This window comes from Lineus longissimus, chromosome 10 (genome assembly GCF_910592395.1).
Source record: "Lineus longissimus chromosome 10, tnLinLong1.2, whole genome shotgun sequence".
Lineage (NCBI taxonomy): Eukaryota > Metazoa > Nemertea > Pilidiophora > Heteronemertea > Lineidae > Lineus > Lineus longissimus.
This window is the reverse complement of record NC_088317.1, coordinates 19,198,118-19,222,907: the sequence shown is the minus strand read 5'-3', so window position 1 is coordinate 19,222,907 and position 24,790 is coordinate 19,198,118. Positions and strand designations below refer to the sequence as shown.

General features: G+C 43.7%; 3 protein-coding genes across 5 annotated transcripts; all 3 read right to left on the bottom strand.

The window, feature by feature from the left end:
* Positions 1 to 302: 302 nt before the first annotated feature.
* LOC135494527 (serine/threonine-protein phosphatase 6 regulatory ankyrin repeat subunit B-like) lies at positions 303 to 8,910 on the bottom strand. Of its 2 annotated transcripts, none has more exons than XM_064782577.1 (9): positions 8,752 to 8,910; positions 7,880 to 8,117; positions 7,441 to 7,635; positions 6,871 to 7,190; positions 6,516 to 6,597; positions 5,490 to 5,564; positions 4,874 to 4,960; positions 4,144 to 4,386; positions 303 to 3,945 (listed from the first exon to the last, which is right to left on the bottom strand). In XM_064782577.1, the coding sequence occupies exons 2-9, from the start codon at positions 8,103 to 8,105 to the stop codon at positions 3,581 to 3,583; spliced, it is 1,593 nt and encodes a 530-aa protein (XP_064638647.1). In that variant the 5' UTR covers positions 8,106 to 8,117; positions 8,752 to 8,910; the 3' UTR covers positions 303 to 3,580. The 2 variants fall into 2 exon arrangements, with proteins under 2 accessions (XP_064638647.1, XP_064638648.1); XM_064782578.1 differs by having other exon boundaries at positions 5,499 to 5,564.
* Positions 8,911 to 9,949: 1,039 nt separating this feature from the next.
* LOC135494554 (major facilitator superfamily domain-containing protein 1-like) lies at positions 9,950 to 21,955 on the bottom strand. Of its 2 annotated transcripts, none has more exons than XM_064782644.1 (13): positions 21,695 to 21,955; positions 20,907 to 21,115; positions 20,431 to 20,498; positions 19,494 to 19,602; positions 19,181 to 19,277; positions 18,408 to 18,506; positions 17,801 to 17,912; positions 17,379 to 17,435; positions 17,008 to 17,164; positions 16,566 to 16,663; positions 15,927 to 16,039; positions 15,311 to 15,416; positions 9,950 to 10,887 (listed from the first exon to the last, which is right to left on the bottom strand). In XM_064782644.1, the coding sequence occupies exons 1-13, from the start codon at positions 21,918 to 21,920 to the stop codon at positions 10,848 to 10,850; spliced, it is 1,491 nt and encodes a 496-aa protein (XP_064638714.1). In that variant the 5' UTR covers positions 21,921 to 21,955; the 3' UTR covers positions 9,950 to 10,847. The 2 variants fall into 2 exon arrangements, with proteins under 2 accessions (XP_064638714.1, XP_064638715.1); XM_064782645.1 differs by lacking the exon at positions 9,950 to 10,887 and adding an exon at positions 13,390 to 14,123 and having other exon boundaries at positions 21,695 to 21,954.
* Positions 11,319 to 12,649, bottom strand: LOC135495013 (basic proline-rich protein-like). Its single transcript, XM_064783400.1, has 2 exons — positions 11,580 to 12,649; positions 11,319 to 11,493 (listed from the first exon to the last, which is right to left on the bottom strand). Exons 1-2 carry the CDS (start codon positions 12,647 to 12,649, stop codon positions 11,319 to 11,321), a joined length of 1,245 nt encoding a protein of 414 aa, XP_064639470.1.
* Positions 21,956 to 24,790: the final 2,835 nt, after the last annotated feature.

Below are 24,790 nucleotides of genomic sequence, written 5' to 3'. Positions count from 1 at the left end.
GAAATGTGAATTTTGCATATCATTTATTATATCCAAAATGATGTACATTGTAACTTACTGTAGTGTATGTGCAGTGTAAACATGGTCAAACACATTGATCTTAATTTTACTGATTTTTTTAACAGCCTTCAAAACTTTCCTCATAATAGATTCATACAACCGTATAGCAAGAGATACATTGTACATTATGTGTTTGATGTGAAAACAGTGGACCTTTCAGCCAAGGTCTGTGAAAGAGGCGGCCAATGTGTAAATATTGGTCTCCACAGTTTAAAATAAACTTGCAGAATTAAAGAATTTATTCCAGTGAAATATTCTTTTTGTTTTCCTCTGTATACCTGGTGCACTTGATATGTGGAAAGAAACAAATTACTGTTGGCAACACTTTTTATTGTCGCAGAGTGCCAGTGTAAATGGCGTTTCAGACATAAATGTACATCCAAAAGTATAGACAAATGGTTTATAGAACAAGTGTGCACAGTTTCTATTGCATCCATTAAGAAGTTGCCTCTTGTTACTTATGAATAGTGGTGACCTGACATTATCTTGAGACAATCCTCCTTCAACACTTTGATATCTCCAGCTACATGGTGGGGTGAATAGAATACACATTTTTGCTCAATTTCATGGGTGTCTCTTGCAATCAATTTACAGTAATCATACATTCAACGGACACGTAGACACAGTTGTATACATGTACACTGATGTTGTAAAGGTCTGCCTGGCCTTTGGTTTGACTGGTTGGCCCAGGTCAAGCACAGTGCGCCCTATTTTTCACCACATGGACTTTTTTCAAAGGCAAAAGCTTTTTCGTTTATCTCAAGCAAACACATTTTGACACTCACGGAAGCATTTTGGGATTGTTTCTAAAATACATGCTTCACATAATTTGGTGTAACAACCAGTCGAAAGCCAGGCAGACCCTCAAACTTCTACACAGTATACTGACATAGAAATATATTAAAATCTCACCATTTTGTAGAAAAAATACAATAATTAAAGGCATTGAGTGTTGTATTGACATGGTGCATTATACCAAGCATGCGCACTCTCACATTAGATCACTGACATGCATTCAAGGGGTTAATAACATGGAGTCTACACACTTGGAATGATGGCCAAACAACTCCACAAATCATCTCTGAATGTATACGTCATTTGTTTTTATATGAGCTTTGAAGCTCGAGCTGGTGATTTCCCCAGTGGACAGGGTGACCAAGGGTATCTGACAAACTGTAGAGTGAGCACAGGGACACCACTCATAATGTTCAGTGCAAGGCCCATTCATCGACCCAAGTGTGTAGCCTCCAAATCTAACCAGACACCTCGCCCACTACATCTCTCAATATGTCTCAGACAGCCTGATAAACAACCAGGTGGACAACACTCACAAAGATCAAATGCTAAAATGGACCACAGAGACATCAACTCATTTTGTGCAAGAGGTTTGAAAGCCAATAGACTTCCCTTACATGATACATGATATATTTGATGTCACGTTATGGTCAGCAAACCAAGCATCCTCGACACAAAATGAGTTCACTTCGCCATGTCCTTCTTGAAATTATACATCAACAAGAGAACAGCTAGAATATGTTATACATGAAACTGGGCCGAAGACAATCTCCAAAACTGCAACATGAGGTCCCCGGCCACAGAAAAATGGTCTGACGATACGACTGAAATGATGACTAGATCATGTCCATGGACACACTTCAACATTGGTTTGCAAGTAAATAGATAGCAGCTTGTTTTGGCGGCAGCGCTCCCGAGATTTAGATGGAGATATGCCGATATGGAGAGTGGTATTACATTCGATGGAATGAAGCTCCCACCGAGGTGTGTTTTCAGCATGTCCTACGAGGGCAACTTGTGGTAGGAACTAAAACTCCACCCAAACCTCAGCGGTGTTATCTGAAATCGTTCAAACTCGTCGATCCTTAGCCACATTGAATAATGCAGTACAATGTACTCCATAGTTCTCCACAATCTAAGAATCGAGATTGATAACTCCACCTGGTGAAAGTATATCAAACTATTCATGATTGTACACATTGATACATACCGTACCCATACTGAGACTGAGGAGAAACACTATTTCAGGGTTTGAAATGCAAAGAAGCTCACCTGATCAGGGTGACAAATTCCAGAAATAAAACTTGAGAATTCGCAGTTTAACTTTGTGTTTGACACGCAAGTCTAATGAACATTTCAATGTGATCGAATCTTGATAAGGCACTTGAAAATGTCAATATATCTTCTATTACAAATACATTCCAATGGATAGGTTGACTGGTTGTCCTACATTCACAAATCTATTTCGAAACTGAATGCTTGGTATTGGATGAGAGGGAGAGTCACCTCTCAAGTGCTGGCCTGAAATAGTGTCTGTCCTCACCTGCAAAATCTACTACATTCATAATGCATTCTTACACAAAATCATACGTCATAGTTATAGAAGATAATTCACAAGGCATACAATGTATATTCACAGGTGAGCATAGCAGGCCTGAAAAGATGCATCAGGATTGTGGCGGGGCATTCGCAGCCTGCAAAGACACGTCAGGATAATGAGGGGGGTCCAAGGCTAGTTTTGGCACGAAATACAATGTAGTGAAGTACACTTTAATTGTACTCAATACAGGAAGTCATGTTATATAGTATGAAAGTGTCAGGTTTTGAATACAGTAATCTACTTGCCAACAATCCTGATTTATCAAGACAGAGCACTCCTTAGAAGATCAATAACCAGTTGGAAGAGGGTATATTAACCATCCCAGCTGGTTATTTCTAGGGTTAGCTGAACACATACACCTAGGGTATCATAGAGCTGCAAGATGCAGGACGATATTTTCACAGATCAACTCAGTGTCAAATCTCATCATCAAGGATGTCGGCAGTACATGCAAAGTTCAATCTGGACAAAGCATCAAAGTGGAGCATCAGATAAACAATCTCTCACTCTCTCAAGAGTCCCCTCAGTCACATCACTCAAATAAATTAATTGCATCATGACATCATCAGCCAGAATTCTGGGCCATCATAGTGACAGAGTACACAATGATGTGCTCAACCAAATATTAGTCAACCATTGTGAAATAGACTCTTCTTATGTCAGACAGAAGAGACCAATTGGAAAGTTCCACTGCTTATACTTAATGAGCATTTCAGCCATCATCATCTTCAGCTGTTACATACTTTATTAAATCAGCCCTCTGGTCTTTATTGTGCCATATCAATAACGGCCTCAAACTGAACATTACAAAGAAGAGCAGATGACAATTTGAAGTCCACAGCGAATCATTATAGATACATCGTGTGTGCACTTCCACATCCCACAAACATCACCTTCCAGGCATGATGTAATACATTACATCAAAAACTTGATAAAATCTATGAAACAACCATATAGTTTTATCAGAGATTTAGAAGTCAAAAACCTGCCTTGTTAGCCCAACTATATTCCATAATCCCCTGAAATGAAAAATATCGCAATTCTGTTATTTTGATGATTTTTGGCTCGTGGAGACTGACATGGCACGATGAAACTCATTGATTGAGAGGCTACACACTCCAAGTATCAGAGTGGCTTCAGTGATAAATAATGTTTCAATTGTGTTGGGATCGGTAGTTCCTGCACTTTGGATCGGTACGTGTCTGGCTGTCCGAGGATAGTTTGAATAGCACTACGGCACAGCATCTTGAGTGGCACTACGTTGGTCTTTTCAAGTTGGATCCATGTGTTGAACTCTTCATCGCCAACAATACAGTCCTCAGGGATGATGTTATTCACAAGGAGCCACTGCGTGAAGCTGTACAGGTTGAGGGGATCACAGCCCGCAGACAGCAGAACCTTCACCATCGGGATGTCCAGCTTTGGGAACTTGACGGCCATGTGCAGGGGGACCAGCCCATCTTTGTCTGGCCAGTTCACATTAGCACCACCTGGAGAAGAAAGGCACATGTAGAATTAGTCACACTGGTCTTTTCGAGAAACAAGTTTTTTCCCCCTCATTGGGAGACTACCCATGAGGGGCCACATCTCCCCAAGGATGATACGGAATTTGGATACGTTCACATGTTATTTCATGGCATCTGGGCTTTCCCCTTTGAAATGAGGCAGCTCTCGCCAATGTTACATACCTTTGATAAGTAACTCTGCAATCTGGAGGTTCCCATGAAGCACAGCAATGTACAGTGGAGATTTGCCATTCTTATCTGTTCGATTCACATGCGCATTATTCCGTATCAATGTGCGTACAATGTCTGTGCGTCCGTGGTATGTGGCCACGTATAACGCGGTTTTGTTGTGTGAATCTGATTGGTTAATGTCGGCGCCTGCTGCTAAGAGATCTGTCACTATTTCGAGGTGTCCAAAGTAAGCAGCTACAAGATGAAGAAATACATATATATACTTAACAACTGAGCAATTTCTACTGAATATTACAGGTGCACCAAACAGCACCCTTTCAATCTTGCAAGAAGGCTACAGGATGACAACCCATTCCATCGCTGCACCAACAAGCACGCAAAACCACTCACTTGCGCTCGAGGAGGTTTCCACAGAGGGTCTCTTATAGAGAAGATCTTGAAGAACATGCTGCAGACAGCGTAGTCCAGGGCCAGGTTGTTCAAAACGACTTTTGTCACGAACGTTGGTGTTAGCATACCGTTATCTCCTTCAGTTAACCCGTTAGACTTAACGCCAGCGTTAGTGACAAAACTTTCTTTGAACAAATCGGCCCTGGATGTAACCATATAGAGAGAGATCTGTCCTACTTACCCACGTAGAGCGGTCACCATATAGAGAGAGATCTGTCCTACTTACCCACGTAGAGCGGTCACCATATAGAGAGAGATCTGTCCTACTTACCCACGTATAGCGGTGACTTCTCCTCTTTGTTTGGTATTGAGATGTCTGCTCCCTTTGAGATTAAATACTGCACAATACTAGTGTGGCCTGTAAATGTAACAAATACTATCTCTGAGTGTATGACGAGGTCTAAATTGGCAAGTCAACAAAACCGAACACGCCAATTCCTCTAATTCTCATTGTTTTCCTATAGTCTTACTAGAGCAGTGTATCAAATTTTTATGTACATAGAAAGTGCTTTACATTCTTGAGCACTTTACATATCAATAAATCTGCATCATCATTTAATCTTTATTATGTATAATCCCAGATGATGCCTGAAGATGTGGATTTCCATTACAAATTTCCACCCAAACCAAAGGTTAGGGACCGTTCAACATTTCACAATACATAAACTGAGAGTCATCTTACCCAGGACCATCCCTACTGGTGAACTCTATTGTCTGTTTTAGATCAACATTTTTGATAGACGGTATACAGTTGGCACTGACACGCCTTAAAGAACTCTAAATGCTATGGCAGGCCAATAACACGCTGACAGCCAGTACTGTACTCTTGGGAAGATGTTGAACAATCCCTTACACTAACAGAAGAGTGACTGTAAGAAGACAAGTACCTGACTTACCTCTACTCGTCGCCAGATACAGAGGTGTGCGGCCATTTTTGTCTTGCTTATTCGTTGCTTTACAGTCTGAAAAAATCATATAATAATCACTGGGATGTCCCATACTACTGACCGAGACAGATCTCATATAATAATCACTGGGATGTCCCATACTACTGACCGAGACAGACCTCATATAATAATCACTGGGATGTCCCATACCACTGACCGAGACAGATCTCATATAATAACCACTGGGATGTCCCATACTACTGACCGAGACAGATCTCATATAATAACCACTGGGATGTCCCATACTACTGACCGAGACAGATCTCATATAATAATCACTGGGATGTCCCATACTACTGACCGAGACAGATCTCATATAATAACCACTGGGATGTCCCATACTACTGACCGAGACAGATCTCATATAATAACCACTGGGATGTCCCATACTACTGACCGAGACAGATCTCATATAATAACCACTGGGATGTCCCATACTACTGACCGAGACAGATCTCATATAATAACCACTGGGATGTCCCATACCACTGACCGAGACAGATCTTATATAATAACCACTGGGATGTCCCATACTACTGACCGAGACAGATCTCATATAATAATCACTGGGATGTCCCATACTACTGACCGAGACAGATCTCATATAATAATCACTGGGATGTCCCATACTACTGACCGAGACAGATCTCATATAATAATCACTGGGATGTCCCATACTACTGACCGAGACAGATCTCATATAATAATCACTGGGATGTCCCATACTACTGACCGAGACAGATTTATACTGCTAAATTTACTGTCAGTTCTATCGTTTACTGTGGTCCCCTGTAAAAAGAGCAGTTCTGTTTTCTACTCAGGGACAACCTCACTAATGACATTGGGTATCACCAGCTATTCTACAATCCCCAGTTTGGGCCAGGGGTACTAGCATGCCAAAACCCTGCAGCCTATAAAGGGTTAAGGATTATTTCATTGCCATCATGAGCTTTGTTGCATACTTACTTGACCTGATTAGGAACGTGACCATGTCATCCTGGCCACAGTGAGCAGCGTGGTGGAGGGCGGTCATACCCTGGTTATCAACCTTAATAGAGAAGTCAGGCGTTGAGGTGATGAGAGGACCCTTACCACAGTCACCAACATAGTGAAGGACACACACTATCTCACAACAGCTTGATGCGACGCATAATCGTTCTGAAAATGTTTTGAACTGTTTGATCATGTCAAGGAGACTCTGCCTCGGCCCACAGGGGAAGAAAAACTTAGAGCCTGAAGTAACTCTTATCTTTTGTAGTTTTCAGACAATGCTTTTTTAACATGGCAGCTCGATTAAAGACAACTCCTGCCATCTCCTTACCTGTTCCATATTTGCTCCTTTGCACACGAGATCCTGGGCGACACTGAGACACTTGACTCCACTCTCACATGCCAGCATGAGTGGAGTCTCCCCAATAAGGTTCGCCTCATCCTTGGAACAACCCTTCTCCAATAGCACCTCCACCGTGTCTGTTTGTCGATTCCTTATGGCACACTTCAGCGGGGTATCACCTGTGACTGTCCGTATGTTAAGGTTGCATCGAGGTGACTTGACAATTTCCCGACAGATTTCAAACGAGGCAATATGAAGAGGTGCCATAAGATTTTGATCGAGGGCGTTCACATCAAATCCTGCTGCAACTGGAATAAAAGAAAATGGCGAGTGTCTTATCAATGAGGGGGTGAAGCCAAAAACAGCCCAAGTTTTCTGAATTTAATGATATAAAAAAAGAAAACTAAATCTGAAAAATAAGAGGGGATGCCCCCCCCCCCTAAAACGTGCCTGGTTGTAATCCAACTTTCAAAAAAGACCTCTTTCTCATTCATGGGTATCTGTCTACATCCTTGTCGAACATAATTCAATTGTTTATCTACCATATGCACAACTTACCAAGAATCGAAGCGACCTCGACATGTTTTGGTGAATTTGCCTGAGCGATGAGATGCATCGCAGTCTCATCTGATTCGTTCCTCGTGTTTATATCACAACCACTTTTGATCAGCATCTCCACGATTTCTGGTCGGCCGTAAATGGCTGCCTGCAGCAATGGATAGATGGGTGCATCAGCCTGCCGAAGATTACAACCTACAAACAAACAGTTATCAAATTGAAGCGAAAGCTTTGATCAGTCCCTGGTGCCCAACAAACAATCTAGATTTCTTACAATATTCCAGCACAGTTGTAGAAACAACTCTAGAACTATCTAGATGAGGCGAGGAAATATTTTGAATCTCTCTGAAATATTGTAGTCTGGTTTGGAATATTTTTCACCAACTTCTGGCAATTACAATACATTGAAATAGTAGTTCCAACGAGTATAAACACCAACCTGCTTTTATTAACATTTTGACAATCTGGACATGTCCCAGCTCGATGGAGAGATTGATCGGGCTGTATCCATCAATCACCATGCTGGGATTAACCTCATGGGGATGACTCAGGAGATATTGGAGCGTCTCGATATTGTTACTCCGGATAGCCCCACGCAGAAGCCATGGGATCTGTGCTGGGTTGATGCGCGGTCGTCGAGAATGGTGCGAGTATTTGTTACCCATCGTCTCATCATACTAAAAGAATGAAAAATAACTTAATATGCCCTTCTAGCCATCCTCACACAGTTTCAAACTACCATTTATTTAACCCTATTTAATTGACCATTTCGAAGACATTAGTTTCGACACCGACAAGTCATCGTCATGTGTTTCACCTTGAATAAAGGATCGCCGAGTCTCCATGCATTGTCCGAAGTCGGCTAATACCTTCTGACGTGTTCGGTGCATGCATTTAATTTGTTTTGGCACTGATTTGTCTTCTGTGAAAGGGCCTATCCTTCCCAAGTTAGCTGAGGCGTACTCAGATCGTATTGCTTATGCTTGTTTGATCAGTTTTTATTTACACAGGCCTAGGCTACTGTATGTACACATGTTGCATGTCTTGCTAGCCAGACACAGTACAAGGACCAATACAACTGATGTTCACACTGTTACAGTTACAGTGCACTCCTCCTCGATGTAAGTCTCGTACTGCGCATCATCATTCATCGCCACCTCTAGTGTTATACATATTGTACACAGACATTCACAGTGCTTATTCATTGCGAATTGAAAAAACAACCACCAGAAAAATCGTCAACTAAGGACCTTCTTTGGGAAACAAATGTTCAACTAAACATCCAAACAAACCCTGAACATGAATACTTACATGGCATTAATCGAGATCGTTTAATTTTGTCATCTAGATCCCATTTCTGCGTCGGAAAAATTGTAAACATAAAATATTTGGGTTGTCAACTTTCGCCTTCACCTTCCTCGGTCGCAGCCATCTTGTAAGTTCCCGGATATTTTTCGCAGCCTCGTTTGTGGTATATGTTATAACCAATCCGCGTTAGCAGGTCATGTGATCTTCGATATTTCGCGGGAAATGAAATTGTAAACAAATGCACGTGCGCAATCCAAATTGTATCGCACTATAAAAAGACAATGTCACAACCATATACAGGAGACTTGGTGGGTGGTATCGCATTGTTAAAAGACAATGTCACAACCAGATACAGGAGACTTGGTTGGTGGTATCGTATTGTTAAAAGACAATGTCACAACCAGTAACAGTGCGATACCACCCACCAAGGTCTCCTGTTTCTGGTTGTGACATTGTCTTTTAACAATGCGATATACAAACCACGTCTCCTGTATCTGGTTGTGACAGTCTTTTTGTAATGCAACAATACCACTGACCAGGTCTCTTGTTCATGGACGATCGACTGGTTGTGTCATCGACGATCGACTGGTTGTGTCATCGACGATCGACTGGTTGTGTCGTGGACAATCGACTGGTTGTGTCGTGGACGATCGACTGGTTGTGTCATGTCATGGACGATCGACTGGTTGTGTCATGTCATGGACGATCGACTGGTTGTGTCATGTCATGGACGATCGACTGGTTGTGTCATGTCATGGACGATCGACTGGTTGTGTCATGGACAATCGACTGGTTGTGTCGTGGACGATCGACTGGTTGTGTCGTGGACGATCGACTGGTTGTGTCATGAAGTCTCTTTCATTCTCAGCTTCTATACTCTTGGACTGGTCAAAGAGATCTCTTGGCGAGGCTCATCTCCACCCTCTTTGGTGCAACAGTTTGGCAATTCAAACATTTGGCATCCACAAGAAATAGTGGAGATATCAGCATGATCTGAAATCCACTTGCTATCTAAGTGATGCAATGCAAAGATCACCCAGCTTACCCAGTATACACTCCAGATGCAGTGGATCGGCCTTGTCCCTCCTCCTAACTCACTATTAAGGGTGCTTGAGGATTAGGCCAGATGATAAATGGACTAACTCAGAAGTCTGACCAAGTGAGGATCAGTCACTTGCAAATTGATCGATCCTCAGGTGAAATACGACCATATTGTTACTGATTAATATGTAAATCAAGGAATTGGAAGAATTGGGGCATTTGGCATAATTTGTCAGCTGAGCTAAAAATATATTTACCAAGTCATAACATTCATGATATTGCGCAGATAAACAATATTTGTGTTTACCCATGCACTTCTATCAAATCATCATATGCACGTACCAGTATAAAATAAATGCAACCAAGCATAGTTTCTCTTAAGGGAAAAGATAGTTCTGTGATGTTGCTTCATACAACCTACTTTTCGGAACTGAGGACTAAATGAGGTGAATTGGTCATCAATCACTATCAACCATTAGTATCTGGCACACTGGACTTGCTTTGGCAGTATAACCACACATCATGGACATGACAGTGTACACAGCTCTACACTGCTAATTCACCCCACAACCAGCAGCCCACAATGTGCTAGACATGTACAACACCAAGAAGAGGCCTATCTTCACATAGCCAACAGCCTCTTTCCGTTTCCTCCTCTCACTCACCAAGGACCTGTCAGTATCACACAAGTCAAATGCTCACATATTCATCACACCAATCACAGCACGCCGGCATGAGTACCACTACAGTTGGGCACTAATTGGATTTATTTGCCCAGAGACTCATGTCTTCGGTCGGATCTTTTAGTGTACGACACTACTGTGATCGGAGCCAGGTCAGGATACTGTTCCACAGTAGCAGTCCTGCTATCTTGTCGTGAAATAGGCATCATTGAAGCCGAGTGTCCTGTTCAGTGTATAACACTACTGTGATGAGCCAGCGCTGACATCTTGATGTTGTAATGGTTTGGAAGCTGAAGTGAACCAATTCCAGGTACCAATTCTTGATTGATATCCATTCCTGAGAGCAAACCCTGTTCTCGGTTGGACGCTTCATCATCAGGTCCGACCAACATTTGCTGCTGCTGACGGAGCCACTCTGAAATATCATGGCGTTATCAGTATTGTTTGTTTTAATTAGGCCAACTACCAAATATTCGTGCAAGTTTATTTTTCTCGATTGTCAAACATTTAGAGCAGGAAACCGTCGGCCGTGATCTCTAACCCCATCCTGACAGTTTCTATATAATTTTGTCTTTGATGATTAGGTTACTGCAGAACAGGCCTCGGACAACCACTCACTGAGTATCCCAACACAGCCAATAAATGATGATGGAACAGGCATGCTAAATCAAAACAAACTATGCATTGCATCTGAACGGAAAATAGGTGACCATCTGTGCTAAAACAAGTGTGGGCAGTGTTCCTTGGCTCAAGGCCACGAAACCACAAGGCAACGAATGCAGGGGCGTAGCAAATGACTCTCAGGCGATTTTTCGGCAAGAATCGCGGTCAAAAACACATTTTTGGTCACCTCGGGGGAGACGCCCCTGCTGGATACGCCCCGCTGGATACGTCCCACTGGACACGGCCCCCACTGGACACGGACCCGCTGGACACGGCCCCGCTGGACACGTCCCCGCTGGACACGTCCCCGCTGGACACGTCCCCCGCTGGACACGTCCCCCGCTGGACACGTCCCCCGCTGGACACGGACCCCGCTGGACACGGACCCCGCTGGACACGGACCCCGCTGGACACGTCCCCCGCTGGACACGGACCCCGCTGGACACGCCCCCGCTGGACACGGACCCGCTGGACACGTCCCCCGCTGGACACGTCCCCCGCTGGACACGTCCCCCGCTGGACACGTCCCCCGCTGGACACGTCCCCCGCTGGACACGTCCCCCGCTGGATACGCCCCCGCTGGATACGCCCCCGCTGGACACGGACCCGCTGGATACGCCCCAACTGGACACGGACCCGCTGGATACGCCCCCACTGGACACGGACCCGCTGGATACGCCCCCGCTGGACACGTCCCCCGCTGGACACGGACCCCGCTGGATACGCCCCCGCTGGACACGTCCCCCGCTGGACACGGACCCCGCTGGAGACGGACCCCGCTGGATACGCCCCTGCTGGACACGTCCCCCGCTGGACACGGACCCCGCTGGACACGGACCCCGCTGGACACGGACCCCGCTGGATACGCCCCCGCTGGACACGTCCCCCGCTGGACACGGACCCCGCTGGACACGGACCCCGCTGGACACGGACCCCGCTGGAGACGGACCCCGCTGGCTACGCCCCCGCTGGACACGTCCCCCGCTGGACACGTCCCCCGCTGGACACGTCCCCCGCTGGACACGTCCCCCGCTGGACACGTCCCCCGCTGGACACGTCCCCCGCTGGACACGTCCCCCGCTGGACACGGACCCCGCTGGACACAGACCCGCTGGATACGCCCCAACTGGACACGGACCCGCTGGATACGCCCCCACTGGACACGGACCCGCTGGATACGCCCCCGCTGGACACGTCCCCCGCTGGACACGGACCCCGCTGGATACGCCCCCGCTGGACACGTCCCCCGCTGGAGACGGACCCCGCTGGATACGCCCCCGCTGGACACGTCCCCCGCTGGACACGGACCCCGCTGGACACGGACCCCGCTGGACACGGACCCCGCTGGATACGCCCCCGCTGGACACGTCCCCTGCTGGACACGGACCCCGCTGGAGACGGACCCCGCTGGACACAGACCCCGCTGGAGACAGACCCCGCTGGCTACGCCCCCAATGGCGACGCCTCTGGTTGGTATTTCCCCCAAAATGAAAAGAGAAAGGAAAGGGGAACATTTAAAATGGGTTTAATTGAATAAAAGACAAATGATACAGTAACCATGACCCGTTTCAATTTGACATTTAAGTGGCCAAGGTCAGATGGGACCTGGATTATTCTTTAATGCAATCTTCAGGCGATGAAACGCATCGGACATATGACTGACCAGACCGTCCATTTAATGCATTATTTTTGTCCGGACAGTGAGATGTCGATTGAAATCATCATCATTTTGTTATGAAAATTACTTCCAAATGATTATCAAGCATCTATACCCAAGTCTTTACTCTTACCGTCAGGTGATTGGTTTTGCAGCTGAGGCACAATTATCAAGTATGAATTATTCTAATTTACATGTATACTTACAATTATGCAAATCATTTTACAAAAAAATATGTTAGAAATACAACGACATGTAGCCATATATCAGAGCCAAGCACCATTTGTGGACAATGTCATAAATGACAAATAATAAAGCCAACACTATTAAACTCAAGAAAGGTCGGTTTGTTTGTCTGTGATTTTCTCCTAAACCGACAGGTGGATTGCCAACAACCCAACCCTATGATGTCACTTTTGACTGGCCCCACGAGTGTTCATAACAATTTATTGATTTTTGGCCATCAGACTGAAGAATTTATTACTACACAACTTCGCCCCGCCCCGCCCCGCCCCGCCCCGCCCCGCCCCGCCCCGCCCCGCCCCGCCCCGCCCCGCCCCGCCCCGCCCCGCCCCGCCCCGCCCCGCCCCCCCCTCTCCTGTAAAAGTTTCCTAGCTTTCAGTCTTAAAGACCTCTTTTGATTTCTTGCTCCTTTTGGATTTCTTGCTCCCTCTTCTACCTAAACCCTTTTTACACTGATTTGACACCTAACTGACACTTGATTCAGTGGCCTGTGGTCACAACATCATTACCTCTGTAACTGACAGGTCGGCTGACTGGTCTCTGAAACAATATGCCTTTCACCTATTTGATGTGCTTCAATTAGACCAAAGAAATGTCTCTACCATTCCAGTAAATTCAAGACTTGGAGAAGTGAATAAACAGTTATTGAATAAATCTAACTTTTGGTCAAGCACATGCTCAGTTAAATTGACAAACTAGATGACTATACTAGCGAGGTGAGTGACGTCATGCCTTGTGGTCAATGTACTTGAAATGACGTCATGTTCCAGCATGACGTACATCCAAATAAATGCTAGATTCACAGTGGCTTGTCTCGACTCATGTTGAATACAAAAGTACAGTTGTTTTTCCTTTAAGAGTTCATTATCTAATAAACAAGCCATAACAGATCAGACAAATTGTTTGTTGAGTCGGCAGCATGTAGTCCAATCAGAAATTAAATCTGAAGAGTAAGTTCATTGTCCAATCACAGGACGTGTATGTCTCCCATTTCCAGACTCCACATCCTCCCCCGACTAGAGCAGCAGCACGGAGATGTGTATTTCTGACAAAGGCAGGGCTACTGCTTTTCGTTTTGCACAGACTTACTACAAGAAAATAAAACAACGGAAAATGAAAACATGCAAAGCAAATGGGTGATCGTGAAAAAACAATGTGATCAATGTGGAGAATCAGAAGCCAGAAATCCATCACTGAAGCTCAACTTTTCATATTGTTATAGTCACATCATATTGACGATGACAACCTGTTGTGCTCACAGAGGTCTGAACAGATAATATGCTATAATTGTTTCATTTGATGATCCAGTTAAATAAGCATTGTACCTGGGTGTTCTGAGAGGTGCAGCTGTGGTGGATGTCATGAACAGTGTATAGGTATAACATAGCTGAGAGTTGGAGTCAACAGGTCTGCCATTCCTGGTCTCCACGTAATGCTATAGCTATACGCTGTTTATCTCTCATCACAATGTCACCTCATTACATCTTATGATGAGCCTGATGTATAATTCATGAGTTTTAACAATCTACGGAGACAGACTTGACATGAACATAATACTAAGAAATCCAGAGCACAGGATTGGCTCAGCTGTTTGGATAATGATTCTCCAGGGTGAGGGCAGCGACAAAAGAATTGATCTTGGCGTGCAGCATAATCTGCCAGAAATCTAAGGACCCACAGGATTAATAACCTCCTAAACGGGGTTGGATGTTGAAGTTTTTAATCCTGTGTGTCCCTTCATTAGGTTGGCTGATGTCCGACAAGTCACAAGCAAGAGACAGCAACTTCAAAAGGACACTAATATGTCCTTAGAATTCCACCTACAGAGCAAATAAAATGAGACAAGAAAACTCAAGAAATATGCTCAAGCACAAGAAGCGAAAAAACCCAGTGAATATCAGAGAAAGCAAGAATAGTTGGTTGTGAAACATCGCACCTTATACAACAAAGGCTTTACTGGCTATGCCAAGTTTCCAACACAGCAGGAAACTGCAGTTAACATGGTTAAACCAGGTGATTGTCAAAGGTGGTGGATTACTTTTGTTATTAGTTGGTCAATTGTAACTGACCACACAACCTCAGAAAGAGGGAACTGTTTCACATGAAAACAGTCTCTGAGGGTTCGATGTCAAAACATCAAAGGTGGCCCTCACTGGTGCTCATTATCATGTTCGTTCCAGCTCAGCATTTTCTGAAAGGAGCTAGAATGGGTTTTGTGCATTTCACAACCAACATCCAAAATGAGCAAAGAAATAAATGTGAAAAGTATTCTTACTCTTCTTGCAACTCTTCGATGTTGCGTCTCGTCCCGGCGGACATGTTCAATCTCCCTCCTCGCGTGGCGTCTGTCACATACAATAACACAGCTCCTATCAGAGCCACTGGAAGAAGATGACATTTCAGATGCTAATTAATTCTTCTTCTGGAGTTGATCTCTCATGTTGAAGACTAAGTTAAGACTGCTGTAGTAACCACAGGGTCTCTCTCATGAGATTGTTGGGAGGGTGGTACTGAAGTAACCAAGGCCTTGTCCAAGTCGGTCATACTGATAATTGATGAGACAGCTTGATGTCCATGCCAGGGGAGTTCAAGTGTATAACTTCCTGGTGTGTGATGAGCTAATGACTGCAGGTCTATGCTGCAGTATCTATGTTTCAGATGACCTCTATGGAGATGGTGCCTGCAACTGGCACACACCCATGACCAGATCCTCAGAACCGACAACCCTGGAGGTCAGCTGATATCACCAGGTGACCTCTGTCAAACATGTTAGTTGTACTGACAAAGCTCATAGTGTATAAACCAAGTATTTACTCAAGGTCAATTTCTCGGCTTGCATTGATTGATTGAATTTATCTGACATTTTAGCTGTTATGAAGTGGAACACTTACAACACAACCAGGCAAGGAAGAAGACCTCCAGGAATAAATAGCCTTTGCTGTCGACAATCAGACCAGCAACTATAGAGATCACAGCAAGACCCAGATTCTGGATGGACTGCATTCTGAAAAGGAACAACATGACAATGATCTGTTTATCCATTTCATGATTTCATATTTCTTCTTCTGCGTTGCTCTTTACGCATTTCACTGCGGAATCTAGATATCCCCTAGTCACTTCAAATTTGGCCTGGTTTCATGCTGTGCAATCTCGTTTGAGCTGGTTGGTTAACTACCATAGTGACTCAGTGCTTGGTCAGGGAGAAGAATCCACCATGAGCTACTGACAAGTTGAATTGGCTGTTTTCTTGTCCCTGGGATAAGCACCAACACAAAGAAACATTGGTCTTATGTCTCATTGCAAGAACTCTTTCGAAACTGTGTGACAAGTAAATAGTAGTTACATTATACATTGAAACATGAGAATGTTTCATCCTACTATCAGCCTTATCACCTACCCATCTGTTCACACAGAGGAACAAGAACACTCCTGGGGTGGAAGCAAATGCTAGGCCCTGGCTAGAATGGAGTAGGCTAAGCTATACTACAAGTACACTCACAAGCCAGTGGTCACACACTAGCCTTACTTACATTCCATATGCAGTTCCTAACTGATGTTCGGGTACAACTAAAGCTACCATTGGCCACAAGGCACTGGCCAGAACAGAGTAGGCTAAGCCCATGACACTCTGCAAAGACAATTAAATGTATTGTTACAATTTACATGATATTCAGGTTTGCAATAAACAATTCAATTCAAAACAGGAAAGCTGAGGTACAGAGTTGTCCATAACTTCACATATCTTTGACTGTTCATTGTTGAGACATCAAACCATTCATTCCTTCAAGCAACTTCCTTATGGAGATGGGCTTGGTCCATTTGCTCACTGAAGTCGAGCAAGGCCAAGAGCGGTCAATCGGTGGAGGGTGCCCAAGTAATACAACACTAGGCGGTGCCCATGACAGTGTCACTTAGGAGGTACAATATATCATCCTCACTCTGTTACATTCATTAGACAAACAATACACGTACCATTGCCACATAAGGATTTATGAACGTAAATGCCAGTGTGCCATGGCAGGCTATCGTCACTAACACACCAGCTATTACCCAGAATACATTCTTCCCAGTCTTGTCAATCACAAAGCCAAAAAATGGTGATGCAACAGCAGAAATGATGTAGACGATACTGTAATGAGAAAGTGAAGATTCATAGAGCTTTGGTTAACTTGAGCTTACATGCGTTCTATCTTTTCAATACAGGCTATCAGCCCATAATACATTCGAATGGTTACAATGAAGACCGGTTTAGACTGTAATGTCACAGATGAAGTGATTGTTGAAAGGGAGCACAAAGGCTAACCTATCAAAACAGCCAAAAGGTGAATCTAGAGGTAACACACCTGTTGACAGCATTAGCGTCTGCTGGTTCCATGTCAAACTTCTGCTCAAAGAACACGCTGGAAAACACGACATGAATCAAGATCAGATTCAATGTTCAAGGACGAGGACGTCAAGGACGAGGACGTCAAGGACGAGGACGTCAAGGACGAGGACGTCAAGGACGAGGACGTCAAGGACGAGGCAAGTACTTATCTATACTTGGTAGAGTTTATCATGAAACTTCCCCTTTTTGTGGGCGTGAAAATGTACTGTCTGCTTCCTGATCCCTCAAAAGTAGGCCACGTTGAGCCCAATGACCACTGCAGTCTGATGTGTGGAAACACATAATGAAGAGAGATTTGTTTGATTATTCCCAATGGTTTGATGAAGACATAGTCACAATTCTATATTTAGGATAGGGCCACTTCAATGACATACTTACAGCCCCAATCCAATGAAAGGGAAGATAGCAACATAGTAGGCAACACAGATGAGACAACAGAGCCAGACTGCTATAGAGAAGTCTTTGATATCAGTCATGTGGATCACTTCACCTGCAAACAACAAGTACAAGTTCACAACAAACTCGACTGGTAAGTCAAGTGGAAAAACTTCTCCCTCCTCTGATAATGGCACTTTCCTTTAATACTCACATTGGCCCTGTGCATACAATACGGCCAACCAGATATTTCAAATAACACCAGAACACCACTTTTAGGAGGCTTTGGGCTCTGTGCGACAGCGTAAATAGGACCAGAGTGATGCAAGCATAAGAAACTTAACACTGGGCTAGCGATGGTAAGAATCAGTCTAATTCAGCATCAGTTTAACAAAAGAGACCCACGTCACAGGCTGACTGTGGGGTTCGAACCAGGGAAAACTTGGGAGAGTTTGAGCTACTACCTGAGCACATGGAGAATCATCTCTATGCAGTCATTCATTTCAAAACTTCTTAATACTGCTCTGAAGGCAATCGCCATTACATTCAAGGTTTGAAACTTCTTCAACTATAAATGAGTTGAGCTTATACCAATTTCATCCAACCCTACCCGTTTTTTCTTCATCTTTTTTCAATATCCGGTTCAGTCGTTTGTCGAAGTACGCCAAGGCGAGAGCACAGAACAGGGACATGACACATGTGCAACCAGCTGAAATCAGAATTAGAAGATATTATGGGAAGAGCTGAAAAGACACTCGGCCACCATGCAATGACCAGATTGTCCTAACTGGATGGGCATAAAATTAGAAGCTGTTCTATAATAATCAAATCTCAGTATGAGACAAGAGTTTACTAAGCCAAGGGAAGGCCATGAGAGAAGACATATGGTCCTTCAAACCAACATCAGGCATATGCTATTCAACTCCTGATGATTCTGACTGTGGAAAGCACATTGGCTGACTGGTCTGGTGTTTGTTCAGTTAGTTCATTGTTCCTCCTTTTAGGTTTGACCCTCCTCATCAACTGGTCAAACCCAGTCATTCTGGGCAAGATAGAGACAGCTGTCTCATCAACTGGTCAAACCCAGTCATTCTGGGCAAGATAGAGACAGCTGTCTCATCAACTGGTCAAACCCAGTCATTCTGGGCAAGATAGAGACAGCTGTCTCATAGAATGTGGAGGGGACTTTGTTCCCTTTCTCAGCAGGGCCAGGCTAGTAAAGAGGAGAAGACATTCATTTGCTCGCTTTAATCAAATTAGTTTAGATCAACAAAACACAGAGCTGGAGCAACAATGTGATGGGACGAGCAGGCAGTGTTTTACAGTTCTACCAACAGGCACTTTGTAAATATATAATTGATAATCTCATGATCAACAACTCACCAATAAGTAGCACGACTCCTAAACACGTGTAACCCTGGTAAAATTGTGCCATAAAACGGTAAAGGGTTGGCATGACATTCATGTTCACTGTGCTACCCTGAAATATGAAAAAATCTATGATGCGCCTGCAAAAAGGGTTGGCACAAGATTTTAGTACAAATAAAATAAGGAGTTGCATGATAAGATAAATTTGTAGATGGTACCGTTCGCCTTCAAAGTTCATCCCTATCAAGAGAAGCCAAAAGAAGTTGTCCTTCAATTCAATGAAAAGCTATTTTCACAGACCAGGTTTTATGGATATTGATATACTCACAACTCTGGAGAAACTAAGCTGCAGACCAAAGACCATGTTGAGCTCGCGTCCTTTGAACCAGCTGACAGCGTAGGTATTCTGTGCCACACACAATGACTCGCCACCAATACTGCAAGCAGAGATGGAGCTTTAATAGGACATGTATTCTGTGCCACACACAATGACCACTACCAATACTGCAAGCAGAGATGGAGCTTTAATAGGACATGTATTCTGTCCCACACACAATGACCACTACCAATACTGCAAGCAGAGATGGAGCTTTAATAGGACATGTATTCTGTCCCACACACAATGACCACTACCAATACTGCAAGCAGAGATGGAGCTTTAATAGGACATGTATTCTGTCCCACACACAATGACCACTACCAATACTGCAAGCAGAGATGGAGCTTTAATAGGACATGTATTCTGTCCCACACACAATGACCACTACCAATACTGCAAGCAGAGATGGAGCTTTAATAGAACATGTATTCTGTCCCACACACAATGACCACTACCAATACTGCAAGCAGAGATGGAGCTTTAATAGGACATGTATTCTGTCCCACACACAATGACCACTACCAATACTGCAAGCAGAGATGGAGCTTTAATAGGACATGTATTCTGTCCCACACACAATGACCACTACAAATACTGCAAGCAGAGATGGAGCATGTTAACAATCTGGTAAGAATGCAGCTAACAGATAGGTTGCAGCAAGGCATGCCAGACCTCTCGCTACCACCATTTTTACTCCTGGAAATATGCCACCAACTGGAGTGAAAGTGAATGTAATACCTATGGTGAATAAGTCGCACCCTATTGTTGAATGGTTCAGCAGGAATTTATGGAAAGAGAGAGCAATGTCATAATCTTTCTCCCCCAAAACAGCCATAACAGGGTTGCTGATTACCATCACACCATTACTTCAATGACTGATACTTACCCAAAGATGAACCTGCCCATATCCATAAGCCAAACTTTATCCACAAAGGCACCAAGAGCGAAGATACCCTGAAAAAATAGCATGAAAAACATAAACCAAATGGTTCTGTGATATAATACGGGACAGAGAGTGTGTCTCTCTTTTAATGGCATAGATTTCCTTTGGGTGCCCGGTTTCCGATTTGAACAGATGATTCCAAGGCTGGCCGCCATGTTCAGTCGCCATAGTGATTTGACCTGTCTGACGTCAAGGAATTAGGCCTCCACCAGGGATCGACCTCCGTGTTTGAGGTGACCTTGCTCAGCTGATGTCGTTCCTCCATTTTGTCCTGGGAATCATGTTTACAAACTACAGATATTGTCTGCAGAGCAAAATTTTAGCTTGCTCGCACGCTTACTCAATATTTTACTGCATCCTCAAGAGGCCTAGCTCATTTGAGCAGTGTCTCCTTATGGCAGTGGCAAGAAGTCACTCACCTGACCGACAGTGACAAAGAGACTGAAGATGATAGCACCGAGTCTCACACCAAACACGCGGTCAATCAAGAAACCACCGAAGAAACACAGGATGACATTTGGCCAGGAGTAAAACGAGTAAAACCCCATGAATGTCTGTGTGTCGATGTTCAAGTCAGACTTCATGGTGTCCTGCATGGCTGCAGGGTTATCATAGCAAAAGTAACTCCCTGGAAACAAGAGAGAAGTACTAATCTCTTGAGGCAAGGCATCACCTTCAAAGATGGATTTAGCAATTTGAATGTAAGGCTAAAGTTACTACATGCAATTTGATTTTGTTCCTCTCTTGCCCAAAACGTTTCTTGCTCTCCTAACACACCATTCCACACTCTCTGCATTGACCGCAGAGATGGCGCTGGACAAAATTCAGAATTATGCCACGGCATAAATAGGAATTGTGGTGCACCATAAATCAACCAATCAAAACATCGGATCTCGTGAATTGTGCCACGGCAGAATTCAGAATTATGCCACGCCATGGTGCACCACAATTCCGATTTATCTCCGTCCTCCATAAATGACATTTCCGTCCACAATTCCTATTTACGGCACGGCATAATTCACGAGGTCCGATATTTTGATGGGTCGATTTTTGGTGCACCACAATTCAGATTTATGCCGTGGCATAATTCTTAATTCTGTCCACTCGCGCCAGCCATATTGTTCAAGGTGAAACGCATCACTGATTAGTGCCAAAACAAATTTCGTTGAATTCGGCCATGATTTCAATTGTCGGACGTAGGGCTTACCAAAACTCAAAAAACACATGATAATCAACACCAAATATCTGTGCACGGGACGCCAGGGATTGCAACATATTGTGCCTCCGCATCCCGATAACTCCTTCTCATCATCCGCGCCTTTTAAAAGGGGAGTTCGTTCATTTTCACCCATCATTCGACTACAAAATGGGAAAAACTGGTGAATGAACTTCTTCAGAAAAGTTTGTTTGACTTGAGCATACAATCTGTACATTGCCTGTCACATGATCTACTTCGCGAGTCACATGATCAGGACGGTCATCCTAAACAGCGCCCACCAGGTTAAAAGTCATCAAAACATTTTTCGAAGAATAAATACACCATAAAACACATTTCCTAAAAATTTCATGACATTGGGGTGTAAGATGAGGGAGATGTTGTCTAAAATCACAGGGCTCCTGTTGTATTGGGAAGCCCTATCATTTCCCACAAGTCAAATCCAACATGGGGTAGGTGTAAACTGTGAATGCAGCGTTCACCATGGTGAATTCAAAGTTTACCATGCTCACCTATGGCACGCCAAAGCGGAATTATTTCAACCCTGTACAAAATATTAGCAACATTTTAAAAACGATCCAACATTTTCAGAAAACAAGCCAACATTAGCGGAATTATTTCAACCCTGTACAAAATATAAGCATTATTTTAAAAAAAGATCCAACATTTTCAGAAAACAAGCCAACATTTTTTTTTTAAATGTTGACAAAATTTTACGGCAACATTTATTTTCGTTCAAGATTTTTTTCTTGCAACATTTTTTTTCGTCAACAATTTTTTCGTTCAACATTTTTTCCGTTCAACAACGAGCGCCACCTATGAACTGCTAATAGAACTCGTGCGCAGGGACGAGGTTAAGCTGGGACGATCTCCGCAGTTCTCTCAGCAAATCTTCGAAATCGCTAGCATTCGCTAGCAAATTTAAATTGTTTGTCATGATTGTAGGGGTTTAACTTATGTAATTTGATGACGGTAAAAATCTATGACGAGTGACAACCACGTGCGTAAGATATTCGTGTAAAGAAACATGTCAGAAGTACCCCGTAGCTAAACCTCGTCTCGAGGGAAGAGGCTAGAGAAGCAGGTCCAGGACAGATTGCCGCGAAAATTTATAAATAGTTTGGGAAGCTGGCTTGACATCCTGACAAATCCGGCCATCGATCACTCGATATGTGGCCTCGATATGTTTACTCCCTCAATCAGAAAGATGCGTAAGGAGTAGGCCCTGTTTGCAAGAGGATGCTGCAAGAGGATGTTATAAGTTTCCCGAACTATTTATAAATTTTTCGCGGCAATCTGTCCTGGACCTGCTTCTCTAGTCTCTTCCCGTCTCGAGGGGATATAGTTCAATTAGTTGTTCACAGGTGGCGCTCGTTGTTGGACGAAAAAATTGTTGACGAAAAAAAATGTTGCAAGAAAAATTCCGCTAATGTTGGCTTGTTTTCTGAAAATGTTGGATCGTTTTTAAAATGTTGCTAATATTTTGTACAGGGTTGAAATAATTCCGCTTTGGCGTGCCATAGGTGGGGTGCATCCTCATAAAATCATTGATTTCTCGGTCCTCACAGTATGTCAGTGTTGATTCAGCAGTTGTTTTGGCAAAAACATGTTTTTTTGGAGTTTCTGAAACATAGAGCGCTACTTAATAGTCGGCTAACAAGAAACTATGCATTTACTGTTGTTGCCGACGTATGTGTACACTGAACTTGGGATGTGCGTCGGCCCCGTGTTGAAATACCGTCCAGTGTCAGTTGGTGCGTTTTTCGCTGATTTGTGCAAAATTCAACATAATATATATTAAAAAAACTCTCACATTAGAATATCAATTAGTGTAAGAGGTATCTATCGATAAAATCAAAATCACTTTCAGGTTGATATTTCTTGAGATGAAAACGAAAGAACATATTAGTGAAGGCACATTAGCAAAACCAAAATATTGATCTTTCAGAAATTAGTTAGGTATCAAACTTTCATTTCTCTGCTCAACGTATTTGAAGTAGTCGTGATCGCGTAATAGACGAACGCCTGCTGGCCAAATACTCGTAGCACAGTGACATGTGCATATCTTTGCTAATTTTTGACTATTTTGCTATACAGCCATGTATATGCAACATAGTTAATTCATTCTAAGATATGCATGCATGCCATGGTGACCAATATTGAGGATCACCGATTGTAGATGTCTGGGGCATGACCTATCCCCCATACAGCCATTGCATGCCCCTACATCCTACATCAGACACATACAGGAGAGATGGATACCATCGGTATGTGGTCTCGAGAAGCCGGTTCCAATGACCACTCGTACTCTGGATGGAAGGAAGCTGAGATTGCTCTGGGACTCGCTAGTCCCCACGCGCCCGGCTATAAAACACCGGCACCCCGACATGCTCATGTTCTGTGAGAAGGAAAAGGAGGTCCTAATCATCGATATAACTGTCAGCTCCGACAGACACGTCCTAGCACGTGCGGAGGAGAAACGATCGAAGTACTGTGGCTGTGACTATCTCATCTCTCTCATCTCTCTCATCATGTTGTCAGAGACAAGACCACAATTGATTTTTTAAGCCTTTTAGCAGTTAAATTGTCAATGTTTGACCGCGACGCATCAAAGAACGCGTGGTGTTGTGAATCTGAAATTTAGATTATGTTATTCCGGACAGTCGGGCAAGTAAATGGTGAAAAATAAACTGGTGATTGACCACGGAATTTTTTGATAATCGACAAATTAGACAGACTTTGATATTTCCACTCTGGCAGAAAAAACTCAAAACACGCCCCCTATTACCCAATTAGCAAAATTCGAAATTAATTTTTTCATCAAATAATTTCTTTATATCTGTAGACTTGCCACAACAAATATGTTTTCAATACCTCTCCAAATATGTATTTGAGAGTTAAAAACATGCACTCGTCTAATTGATAGGCCTCGACCCTCCAACCGGCTATGAATATTCATTAGTGGTCTTGTCTCGTCAACACGGTGGAGCAGCCAGGACTAAAAAGGGTTCAGAATCGAGGGCAACCAAAATAGTTCTTGGCCTCAATGTACCCTCGGGAATTCATGCCGCCGAGTCAAACCATTCT